This window comes from Tachypleus tridentatus, chromosome 10 (assembly GCF_004210375.1).
Source record: "Tachypleus tridentatus isolate NWPU-2018 chromosome 10, ASM421037v1, whole genome shotgun sequence".
NCBI classification, from domain to species: domain Eukaryota; kingdom Metazoa; phylum Arthropoda; class Merostomata; order Xiphosura; family Limulidae; genus Tachypleus; species Tachypleus tridentatus.
Window position 1 is genome coordinate 50,971,643 of NC_134834.1, and position 13,454 is coordinate 50,985,096.

Here is a 13,454-nt window from a genome sequence, read left to right on the forward strand (position 1 = left end):
TTGGGTTAGATCGGGTGACTGCGATGGGCACTCCAGAATGTTTATATGGTTCCTCTGCAACCAGGATTGCACATATTTCGATGTGTGCTTAGGATCATTGTCGTGCTGGAAGATTTAACGACGCCCATGCCGCAAGTTCCGAGCATCATTCTTGATATAAGTGCCTAATATATTAACGTACTTTTCTCTTTTCATGATTCCGTTGATGCGGTGAAGGTTGCCTACACCAGAGGAACTGAAGGAACCCCATAGCATGATCGAGTCACCTCCGTGTTTAAGTGTAGGGACGGTATTCTTTGGAAGATTTCGTTTCCCCTTCTTACAGAAAATATTGCGAACATCATCGTGGACGAAAAGCTCGATTTTAATCTCGTCTGACCAAAGAATACTCTTCCAATAGGTAAAGGGTTTATCTACGTGCTTTCTTGCATACATCAATCGTGCTTCTAAATGAACAGGGTTTAAATATGGAGTTCTACGAGGACGGCATGCTTTGAACCCAGAAGAGCGTAACATGTTTGTAACTGTAGAGGTGCTTATTTCAACCCCAGTTTCCCTTACCAGTTTCTGTATGCCATTACGTGTTAAACGAGGATTTCTACTGACTTCTCTGAGAACCTTCCTCTTGGTTCTCTCTGGAATTTTGGTGGGGCGTCCGGAACGAGGGAGATTAGCAGTTGATCCTGTAAGCTTAAACTTGGCAATTATGCTTTGAATAGTAGATTTCGGCACATTAAGTTGTGTAGCAATACCGGAAAGAGATGTACACGAGACTTGTATTTTACAATAATTCGTTTTTTTTTAATCACTGAACAGTTGTTTCCTGTTCGCCATGATGACCAAGCAGATAATGATGGAGACGGCGCTAAATTGCCAGAAGAACATTTTTTGCTGGATAAATTCCAATAATTATGAACTCAGTGTCTAGTTCTGGAATGATATAATGTGGTTTATTCGCCAAACTAAACAAAAATTTTACGGGAATATTAGTTTTTTCACACGTTCTAAACTGTACGAACACTTTCTACTCCTATTTTTGGTTATTTGTTTATAAACAGTTTATTTGTCGTTTAATTTGCATAAAAATTTATTTAGATGTGTGTTAGTATAACATTTACAATATATTATACTTCTATTAGCCTAATCGTGATACTTTTTTAAGTTATGAGCAAAAACCCACTCGGGACGCAGGGGTACGAACACTTTCTGTCGTAACTGTACATTATGGTTGTGACTCACTGTGTATCCAAATGGCCAGAAGCATATGCTGTTCCTATCCAGAATACACCAAGAAAACTCGTCAACGAATTTGTTTCAAGATTTATTGTGGCCATGGAGCTTCACACAGATCAGGGATGAAAGTTTGAATGATCTAAGTTAAAGGTATCCTAATGACTGGCTTTGGAAATCGTTAGTAAGAAAATTGGCAACTCAGAGAAAAACTTTTCCGCACAAGCTCACCCCGCTTAGTTTGGAGTTTCTGTCAAAACCACTTACATAGAACAATCAAGACTGGAGTCATCAGTTAATTTACCCGACCGTCTAGCTTGGAAGAACTCATCCAGTAACAAGAAGGGGCAAGTACCATTTCATCTGCATATCATAGGCTGTGAAAGAGAAAAACCATGAAAATTACTTGGTGAATTGATAGTTTATTGTAGTGTTTTATTTCAGTATTATAATTGTTCAAGGGACTTCCAAAAAGATAAAGTGTTATAAATGATATTTTAATGTTGTAATTTGTTTGCTATCTAGAATGATCTGTAGCTCATGATGATGATACTGAAATAGGCTTAGAGAGTTCCAAAGATTTGACGTTATGTTTTCTACTAAATTCGAGTGTATATTATATATACATTAATTTTTAGTAAAACATAAAAATATAGGTGAGAAGAAAGAGAGTTGTTTTTAGAAGATGAAATAAATCAGTGAATGCATTTTTAGTGAAGTATTTGGATCTGTGTTAGTTATCATATATATTGAGTTATTTTGTACAAGTAAGTTGATTTTTTACATTAGTATAGTACAGATGGTCTGGTTGTAAACGTGATCTGCAACTTTATATATTTCATAACATTTTACAGGACCAATGAAAGACTAGTAATCCATCAAGGATGTCCCTTTCAGCTACTAACTATAACCACCCTTTACTACTCATGTATTCATCTAACCCTTTCCTGAATTCGGTTAATTTTTTGTCTCCACCACTTTTAAAGGCAGCTCCTTCGAAAAGCAAACTGCTGAGTTTGAAAAGTAATATTATCTAAATTGCAGACGACTCCATTGTTGACAAAATATGAATTTATGCCACTTTCCTCTTGTTTACATCGCTAAACACAAAAAAATTGATGGATCTATATTATCAATACTCCTAATAATCTTAAACACTTCAATAAAATCCCATCCACTCTTACCGTTCTCGTCTCCAGAAAAAAACAAGTTTAGAGAATTTAGTCTCTCTTCATAGGACAATCCCAGCTGTCGTTCTAGTAGTTCTTCTCTGAATCTTCTCCAAAAATCAAATGCTTTTCTTGAATAAGGGAGCCCAAAACTGTACAGAGGTACTTTAAATGGGAACTTACAAGTGTTCTATACAGTGAAATAATAATATCCCTTGTATTGTATTCACTATTTCTATAGATGATAAACTAAATCCTATTAGACACATTGCTAGCTACAATACACTGTTTAATAACTTACACTTTCGTGATTTTTCAATCACAACAACAAGAAATTTTTTCAACCACAGTATTTAATGTATGCCCACTTAACTTGTAACAATAATTTGAATTGTGAAAAACCTAATCCATCACCTTACATTTTGGATTGTCAAACATTATCTTCCACGAATTGGCCCAAAGCATAAAATTATCCAAATATTTCTGTAAGTCTGCAGCATATTTGATATAGTTAGCCACCCTTAAATTTTAAATGTTATCTGAAAACTTCAAAATTTTGTTAGTCATTCCAGAGTCTTGTTTGTTTTTTTGTTTTTTGAATTTCGCACAAAGCTACTCGAGGGCTATCTGTGCTAGCCGTCCCTAATTTAGCAGTGTAAGACGAGAGGGAAGGCAGCTAGTCATCACCACCCACCGCCAACTTTTGGGCTACTCTTTTACCAACAAATAGTGGGATTGACAGTACATTATAACGCCCTCACGGCTGAAAGGGCGAGCATGTTTGGCGCGAAGGGGATGCGAACCCGCGACCCTCAGATTACGAGTCGCATGCCTTAACACGCTTGGCCATGCCGGGCCCATTCTAGAGTCAATATCCTTGTTACAAATCGCAAACAGTAGAAGACCCAGCACAGAGCCCCGAAGCATACCGCTTATAACTATGATCGAGTCAAATCTAACTACCTTTATTACTATTCTTCAGCTAATTCGTTATCCAATTTAATGATATTTCTCCCACACCTACAGATTTAATTTTCGTATCATTTCTTTTGTGAGGCTTCCTTGAAATCTAGGTCACAAAATCCACAGTATTTCCTTCATCAACTCTTGCAGTAACATCCTCAAAGAATGTCAGAAAATTAGTTAAACAAGACTTTCCGCTAGTGAGACTATGTTAGCTCTTTGACTCTTTATCAAAGTGTTTTAAGTGACTGTGCAATGTAGTCACATTCTCCTCAACCTTTCCAACTAGTGAAGTAAAATTAACCGGCCTCTAACTGCCTGGACAATGTTTATTATCTCCTTTAAATATTGAACTAACATTAGCCAACTTTCGATCTCCTAATATTCTTCCACTACTCAATGACCAATAAAACATATTAGCTAGTGGTTCACAGATAAAATATTTTAAGTTCTTTTAAAACTCTAGGATAAAAAGGTGGTCTGGTCCAGGGAATTTATCAATTTTTAGGTTTCCTAACTTTTTCTCTTACTATTTCAGAACTTAAAATGATATCTTTTACATTAATATTTTCCCCATATAGTAATTGTTTACCACAGTGTTTAAGTTTGTAGAGACGTTAAAAGTATAATAAAATAACTTCAAGTAACTTATTATTGTTACGTGAACTGGTTGTTGAATTACTTTCACCAGATAATTTAAAAGAGACCGACAAACAGAGAGCAAGATTACAACATTATTAAGCATGTTGCTAAAGAATGGGCTATCTATAACGTGATCAACTTGTGTGTTGGAAACTCAATTTATAGAGGTTTAAGCCCTCAAACTTATGCTGGGCTATAGGGAGCTAAACATTAAAAAACAAACAAACAAATATAAGGCAAGATAATAACCATAATTATGAATACTTCTGCTTTTTGTCATTTTATGTGAAAGTGTTCTAACTAATATGACGTCTTCAGATTTACAGCGCTAAAATCAGGGGCTTGATTCCTCTCGGTGGACACAGCAGATAGCCCTGTGTGACTTTACTCTGAGAAAAAAACATACAAACACACACAGTTAAAATGACTTTTTACCTTATTTTGTATTATTACAAATTTTAAGATGTGAGTCAAATTTTTCCCACTTTTATATACATATATACGTATTTAAAGCTAGTAATAAATTCTGTAATAAAACCTTTAGTTTGTGAATTAATGGATCGTTATTGCTTCATCAGTAATACTACAAATAACAACAAAATTTCACCAGCCAGTCAAGTTACATATTTTGTATGTATTAAAAAGTTATCTATAAAAAACCGCATTTGAAATATGAAATGAGCAAAAATTCTTCTTTTGGAAATAAAAATAAAAGTTTAAAAATATGTCAAGTTAACTTAGTTCTTCACAAACTATTCCTTATTTAATTTATGTTTCACTACCTCAGAATCCACATAATGTCAATGTCGAAGATGATATTTTGTTGTTTCACGTCGATTGTCCAATTTAAAAAAAAAATTGTGGCATTTTTACAAAACTGGTAGTTAGCTTCGTAAACTACTTAATTACTATCAAAGTTAGGAGTAAACAACTAAAGCACCATTGGATAAGTAATACTGAAATACATTCTGTAGAATATTTCCTTTGAAACAATAGGCTAGTCTCACTCTTATATTTTAACATCCGTTTCCGGCATCGCCATTTTGGCGGAAACGAGGAAAGGGTCATAGTATAGTCTTGTAATTGTAGGTGTTTGTATGTTATAAAGAAAGGTGTTTGTGTGAATGAAACTGGAGGCCAGCATGCCTTTAGCACAATTTGTAGGAGATCCATGGAAATCAGTAAAGCAAGAAAATGAGGTAAAATAATATTGCGCGTTTATTTTTTTTATTGCACGTCGTAAAGCTCAGATGTTTGATTTCGCGGTCGTTCAAGTTTAGTTGTGAAGTCTAGTACATGGAGTATTAATATTGCAACTTGCAACCACTTGTAAGTTGTAATGCTAACCTTTGTTCTACTCCAATGTGAAACTAACACTAGTAATAATAAGAAGATTGTAAGGTTTCTCATGCCATTACTTTGATGCGACATTTCATTCTCTTAATGGCCAAGATTAAAAGAATAATGCATGTGAGAATGGTTTTTTAAATTTTATTTTGTTCATTGAAAAAACTAAAATAAGTACTTTATAATTTTGATCAGGATTGTTGCAGTCATTTACTGGTTTCGTTGTAATATATTAGTAGGGATTCATAACAATTTTTTTGCAGTGTTTGATAAATTTTAATTTCAATCTGCATAAAAGGTGACCTAATGTAATGAACTGGAAGCAAGAAAGCTTTATCAGATATAGCTAGCTAAAAGTTAAATGTTTTAACATTCTATTCTGATGGTACAGCAAGGTTTATCTTGCAAACTGCATATTATCTGATTTGAGAATCATACTGTATGTATGATGTACTGAACGATATGTACATGCTTAACATGTATTAAAGTTTTTCATGAGTTGCGTACAAACATTTAAATGAATTGATATCTTAAATATACTCCAGAAGTAAAAATAATGAGAATGCAGATTTGAAAACATATGAAATAGACTAACAGCAAAATAAATGCAAAGAATGGTGTGGAAATATCAAAGAAAATAGTTAGATGTAATAACAAAGAGTTATGGGAAAAGTATCTTAATAAAATTTGTATTCTAAATATACTTGCTTCACAGTTTTTCTTCTATGCATAATGTGCATGAATGTTCAGGACCTTGCTGCAGTGCAAAGGTGGGCATGTGGTACTGCTAATGCCACCTAATACAATTTAAATCACTAAAGAACTTTTGTTAAATAAGAATGGCCCGAAATGCAGAGCATACTATTATCTGTGGCTGTATCACTTGGGGACTGAATCTCCTTATTAAGGATATCTGCAACTTCTGAATTGTGAAATAAATGTTTATAAATATAATCTAAAAAGCCCTACATAAAAAAGAAAGCCTAAAACAAGTACTTAAACTGTATTTTGATTAACAAAGGGGTAAAAGTGATTATCTCTTTTTATTCTATGAACACATTAAGGATCATTTACAAAGAACTTTGAAAATACAATTGAAAATTAAACAGTACTTGCAAGGGGCAATCTTAGATTCACTAGCTTTAGCCCAGCTCATATCCATGAAGGTACAAAGTATAATATTTGGTACAAGTGAGTGGTGTGTTGCAACTAACCTCTTGTGTTATCAGGAAATGTGAAAGTGACAAACCAATGCTGTCTGAAGTGGTCCATGTTTTTAAGAAGATAAAGCAGCACTGAAGACAGTTTGTGAAAATTATCTTGCTAACAGATGACAAACAGTGTATAGTCATATTATTTTCTGTCTACCAGGACTTTTACTTTTTACCTATCTAACTGGCAATCTATATGTTAAACATAAAGTACAGAGGTCAAGAGTGTGAGGAAGATGAACAGAGAAGTTTTGGACACTATCATGGAGGTAACTGAGCATATTCACAATATGGACCTAGTGGTTATTTTGTGTGACCAGGTTGTTTTCCTAAAATATTTGGCACCTGGGGTGGATACTTCGTTTGGCACTTCCCCTAAATAATTTTAAAATTTAAACATACAGAGAAATATGTTTTCAAGCATATTTTTAAACAGTACAGTACTGTCAAATTGGAAATAACAAAAATGCAGGACATCAAAAATTCAGTGAACAAGTAATACTACATTTTATTTTATACCAAAAATGTAGGAAACACAGTCTCAATGCTCAGTCTGTTCTTCAAAGGTAAATAGAGAGGATTTACAGTCTCTGCTTTCGAGTCTTAATTTTTGCAAACTGATCAATGATGTAATCAAAATTCACCTTTTTTGTATATTCATGTTCAATTTAAAGTAAAGCCAGATATGTCAATCTTGTTTAACTCATGGTCGAGTGAAAAAAATATTTTATCAATTTCAATTTGAAAAAACTTCTCTCACATGAAGCAATACACACAGACAGTCAAAATTCTTTTTCTTTCTCATATGAATCCTCTTGCTAAGATGATTCTTGTATTTGTCTTTCAGATTCCCCTTGAGGTGGATTCCTATATGTGGTGAGGGGATCTCTAGAGAAGGTTTTATACTTTAATTTACCTCTGGGATCTGAACATTCACCCACGTGTGCATGGTGACCTGTGAAGTAGATGAGAGAATCATGGTGGTTGAGGGGTCCAACTCCAATGCATCAATTTAGTTTTGAATTCTTGTAGACGGACAGACTTGGGATGCCCCCCTACCCCAGGGTCATTTGGCTGGTCTGTTTAAGATATGGCTGTGGACATTGTCTGATACTGGTGTTTGGGAAAAGTGCTGACGTCAGTATCGGAACACTAGTGGGCACCATAGTTCCGTCTTTGGAAGTGACTACAGATGACATTAAGGATTTGATTGATGATTATAACTCCGTATGTCTCTCCTTACAGGAAATGTTTCTGAAACCTGCTGATGCAGTCACCCTTCAGCAGATTTCTTTGTACAGAAATGACAGGTTGTGAGATGGATGAGTGCATGGTGGAGTGGCAGTGCTGGTTGATCAACATGTGCCCATCCTGTCTTTACCACTTGATATACTCTTGAAAGCTCTAGCCATCCGTGCATCCTTGGGTCCTACCACTACTATTTGGTCAGTCTTTTACTGCTATTGATGTTTCTCTCTGCTCCCTTTCACTTTTCTTACTTTTCTTGGAGGGTTGAGAGTAACCCATAAGGCAGTTATAATTTTCTTATCATTTTGAGAGAGACTGGCCATTGTTGATGCCATCCGACTTGCATGCTTCAATGCAAGTTGGGCCAGGCCAACTGGCCCTCTTTCACTAGTCTCTATGAACTTAATTCTGCAATTGTCTTTAAGCCATCGATAGACGACTGTGTAGCAGCAGTGATTGACTGTATTGTCCATGCAGTTGCTCAGTGTATTCCTGAAACCTCAACTTGTTTCTCACAATATCCTTGTCCATGGTGGAATCCTGCCTGCCACATGGCAAGGAAAGCTTGAAAATGGGTTTGGGATACCTTTCATAGGTATCCCACACTTTTTAAACTGCACTAGATTTCAGCAGGCAAATGTATGTGCTTGGCAAGTCAGACGTTAAAGCTGGAAGGAATGTTAGATTAAATACACTTCTAGCATCTCTTCTACCACCAGTTCCAAAGACAAGATTTGAAAGGCTTGTGAACAGTGTACTTCTGCCCCCTTTTTATCTTGCTCTCTGATAGCCAGGAAGTTGCAGATACCCAGAGCATCACCACTACACTTGGCAAAAGCATTTCTTGTGCATCTAGCACTTCTGCTTCATCTTCTACCTTCTCAGCCAACAACACACAGGCAGAGTGATTGCCTCTTTCCTTTTGGGCTGATCATCTCTTTGACTATAATCACCCCTTTACGCTGGTGGAACTCTTCTTTGGTCTGGCAGTACATTACTCAGACTTGATGATATTCATTACGAGATGCTGTGCCATCTGTCTCCTAGTTCTCTTGCTGTTCTTCTGGTTGTTTTTAACTGGATATGGCAAGAGAATGTTTTTCCTGATTTTTAGTGCCGTGCTATTGTACTCCCTTTTCCTAAGCTTGGGAAGGATACCAAGATTCCTTTGAACTTCCATCCAGTTGCTTTGACAAGCTAGCTCTATAAGATCTTAGAGAGGATGGTTAATGCTCGTCTTGTTTGGTTCTTTGAATCAAACAACCTACTTGGTGTGGGTTCTGATGACAGAGCTCTACCATGGACCACCTGTTTCAACTTAATGTCAACCAGGGAAGCCTTCCTCAAGTGACATTTCGTTTATGTATTTTTTTTTAACTTGAGAAAGCATATGATACAACTCAGAGGTATGGCAACTTGTGAGAACTCCACTCATGGATTGAGTAGCCATTTACCCATTTTTTAATGAACTATAGATTCTGAGTCGCATGTGGGTTCAACACTTTCCTGTTCTTTCCCACAGAAACTTGAAGTCTCTCAGGGCTATGTTTTGAGTGTTACACTTTTCATTATAAAGATTAATGCCATTAGTGAAAAACTCCATCTACAGTTGCAAATGGTCTGTATGTTGATGACTTTCACATTTTGTGTCAGTCGTTGAACAAGAGGTTTTTGAATGGTGGCTACAGACCACCTTCAGATGCTTGCTGAAGTGGACCACAGCAAATGGTTTTACCTTTTCTTACTTCAAAATTGTTTGCATGTACTTCTGCCATGAATGGGGTATTCACCCAGATCCTGAGCTTCATCTCAGAGAAGTTTTGCTTCCTGTGGTTGGTTAGGCAAAGTTATTGGAGCTTATCTTTGACTGTAAGCTGACCTTTATTCTAAATGTCAAGTGTACAAGGGCACTGAATGTCCTCTGTGTCCTCTCTTCTATATCTTGAGGAGTGGATTGATGTGCTTTGCTAAAAATCTATTCTGCCCTTATTCTATCAAAACTAGACTATGAGTCTCTGGTCAATGGCTCTGCCAGTACCTCAACCTTGAAGATGTTGGACCCTGTTAACCATTTCTTCTATCATCTACTTCTGTTCAGTTTGGATACCAGGCCATGTTGGTATTTGTGGGAACGAACTCTCTGACGTTGCAGCTAAGTCTGTCTTCTCTGGCACTATCACTGCCATACCTGTCCCATACATGGACTGCAGTCCTGTATTCTAGGCTGGACTCTGCATGAGTTGGCAGTGAGCAATGTGATTACAAGCTTTTCTGAATTAAACCTTCTGCTTTTTGGCCATTTTGTTTCCATAAGGATTGGAAGGAGGAAGTTGTTCTGGTTAGACTACACATTGGTCACAGTTTTTTAACTCATCACTTTCTTTTATCTGGTACTAATGCACCATGTGTGGTCTGTGTGACACTCAGGTTACAGTAGCTCACATTTAACTGTCATGCCATCGTTATGATCAAGAACGATGACACCATTTTAAACATATATTTATGATGGGTTCATCCTTGATATTGGACAGTGTTATTGGTGATGGTGACACTGTTCACTTCAGTTGTGTTTGTAAATATTTAACTATTTAAGATTTTAATTTGAAAATTGGACGATGTTTTGTTTTAGCATGATTCCTTTTTACATATTTTAATGATTTTACGTTTTTGCCTTTTTACTGGTTGTTTGGTGCAGGCAGCCCAGTTGCTTTGAGCCAGTGAACGTTAAACAACCAACCAATATCTTCAGGACTTTCTCCTCTTGTACTTGATGTTGAAGGCATTGCATACTTTAAAATTGAACCAGACATTGCCTGAGCCATCTGTTCTATTGCCTTCCTTATTTTTCTTTGTTGGAATCCACTGGGTCAATTTCACTTCATGTGGATGTTTTCTGCAAAATTTCAAAATGAAAAGGTATAAAGTCATGAACTATTATGCCTTGAAATACATTAACTTAACAAATTGTCTGTGATTGTTTTTATTGTTAATATCATTTTTTGAGGGTGGGTGGTTAAGTGCAAACATAACATCCAAAAAAGCAGAAAATTATGAGCATTACTCACAAATAATTTTCATTTTGTCTGTGGTTTTGTTAACAGTATATCCAGTAGATAAAGAAGTAAACAAATATGTATATATATTGCAACAGACTTGAGCATTACTCACAAATAACAAAACCACTGACAAAATGAAAATTAACAGTATATCCAGTAGATAAAGTAAAAAAATATGTATATATATATTGCAACAGACTTGAGCATTACTCACAAATAACAAAACACTGACAAAATGGAAATTAACAGTATATCCAGTAGATAGAGGTAAAAAAATGTATATTACAAGAGACAAGCTTCAAACAAGATACCTGTTGAGTTATCAGTTTAGCAACCCAGACAAGCAAAAACACTTAATTATAAATGTTATTGCATTAACACTTATTTAGTATAGCATGGTATAATGCTAGCTGTTATAATTGATATCATTATTTATTGAGCAGTAAGCATTAATGACACATTGAACATACAATGACACTACACTAGACGTTGCTGAAACTAAGGTGACTAAGCCAATAAGCATTTGTATTAATTCAGTATAGAGTAATACTGTAGCTATTGATGTAAATCCGAAATGGTGTTTACTATATTAAGCATGTAAGCATTAACACATCTTCATGCAGTCATACTATCACTCTCTCTATCTTAATATTACCATGTAGTTCCATTAAAAAAAAATCACGGAATCATATCAAGATCACCATCATTAGATCACCGCATTGTCATCATTGTTACTTCAATAGTCATGGTTGTAGAGATGGAAGTCAAGTCTAAAGATTAGTGCAAAGTGTAACTTTCCTGTGACTTTTTACTGATTGCCACTAGTCGCAATCGCAAAATTAATAACTAGATGGAGTGATATTCCTGTGGATGAAAGCTATGTAAATTCATGATTAATGAAAGTTTTTCTTGGAACATGAAAAGTTGCTTCCTTTATATGTAACTGCAAGAAACACCCATAAAAACTGCAAAACAGTGTATGGTCTAGTAGGAAATGGTACATTGTAAACTTCAAGCGAATTTTGTGATCAAGTTGTAATATATATATTTTTTTATTATCTTAAACTTTTAATGTTTTGTAAAATATTTGGGTACATTTTGATACTTAACTGTTTCCAGATTTTGTTATCTGGTAATTTATTATGTAAGATTGATAGGTTTTTATTTTTAGAATATTACATTATTCCATACTTTTGAAGATTTTCTTGGAAACCAGATGACTGTAATAGCAATAAAAAATAAATAATACATTTTTCTTAATTTTTATGAAGCTTGCATCCAATTTTCTTCTCAGAAGTTCAATAATATCAGAGAGCAAAAATGTTGAATAGCTAGTATTGTTAACTTTTTATTTTGCTGCCAAAATAACATAAAAAATACTGATATGATAATTATTATATAAACTTGTTCAATAATATTTGTTCCCCTACTTCCAATAAGATTTACTACAACCCCATTTTCTTGAATAGGATGTTTATTATGTTTGTTGAGTGGCATGTGAATTTGATATCACCCTCCCCCAGAGTATTCAGATATCCTGAAACTGAATTAGCATTCTGGTAAAACTACAATAATTTTATTTCTCGCAGTGGCTGAACTCAAGTGCCTAAAAGTATCTTTAACCATTGTAAATATACAAGTGAGGAGTCAGTCTGAAAAATAAAAAAAATTGTAATTAAAAGAATGTATTTATTATGGGACACATTTTACAAATTAATGCTGTTTCAATTCAAGCTTGTTTCTATTATGTACAGGACCTCTTAAAATAGTAAACTTGTAATTGTTTTTTTTAAATTTTATAATAAATCCCATCTACTTTAAAAGTAAATTTCAGTTATTATTTTGTACACGTACATGTGTGATAAGAAAGGACTAATGCATTAAGTGTGCTCATGAATTGCATATAAACAAGTGGTGTTTGTAGTTGCCAAGACAGACTATGCAACAGTTTGTGTTCAACAGTAATTTAAACAACAGATAATATTGTTAAATATTGTCTAAACGTGAGTATATGTTATTGCATAGTTTTGTTGATTCACAAAATTTCACATTTTTGAACAGTTATTTGTTATGCAAAATTGCAGCATTAAATGGTAAAAATGTTTAAACATTATGGAATGCAACTGTGTAGGAAAACTACAAGTTATGTAAAAATGTAAATGCACTTAACAATGAGAGTGGTGTCAGAGTACAATCTTTGTTAGTAGCCAGTGAAGTAAAATATGGTCAGTTAGTACTGTTTGGTTTTAACATTTTGAGCATATTTGCTGATCTGAAGTATTATTTTTTTTAAAAGTACAGCTTTTACATAAGGAAGAAAATGTTTTTAATAAAATGTTTTGATCCCTGGTGTGAGTAATCAAAGCAGTGATCAGAATATTGTACCTTTTTTAAACATTCTTCCTCACTGTGAAACTATAACTGGTTATAAAATAATACTATTGGTTTTGTTCTTAATTTTGACATGAAATGTAGTTTATTACAAGAAATTTCTGTTAAACAAAATAAGGGCTTATATCTTCAGAATTTGTTTTATGGCTCAGTATTTTACAGTTATAGTTATTACTGATGACAATATTGTTCCAGTT

The 13,454-nt window shown here is 34.6% G+C and overlaps 1 protein-coding gene and 1 long non-coding RNA gene across 9 annotated transcripts in view; one reads left to right on the forward strand and one right to left on the reverse strand.

Annotated features, from left to right (window-relative positions):
- Positions 1-871: 871 nt before the first annotated feature.
- Positions 872-4,959, reverse strand: LOC143229260 (uncharacterized). The gene is made up of 4 exons (XR_013015769.1): positions 4,787-4,959; positions 4,254-4,393; positions 2,415-2,589; positions 872-1,607 (listed from the first exon to the last, which is right to left on the reverse strand). It is a non-coding gene; the product is annotated as an uncharacterized LOC143229260 (long non-coding RNA).
- Positions 4,960-5,027: 68 nt separating this feature from the next.
- Positions 5,028-13,454, forward strand: part of LOC143229258 (ribosomal protein S6 kinase alpha-2-like) — a 56,345-nt gene continuing 47,918 nt past the window's right edge. For 5 of the 8 annotated variants that reach the window (XM_076461365.1, XM_076461364.1, XM_076461369.1 and 2 more), the window contains exon 1: positions 5,029-5,203. Coding sequence is in view for 4 of the 8 variants with exons in the window: in XM_076461362.1 (XP_076317477.1) it covers positions 5,129-5,203 (75 nt within the window). In the remaining 4 variants the exon portion in view is untranslated. Of the gene's footprint in view, positions 5,204-13,454 lie in introns of all 8 variants that reach the window. The other 3 variants (XM_076461360.1, XM_076461361.1, XM_076461363.1) reach the window with 1 other exon arrangement.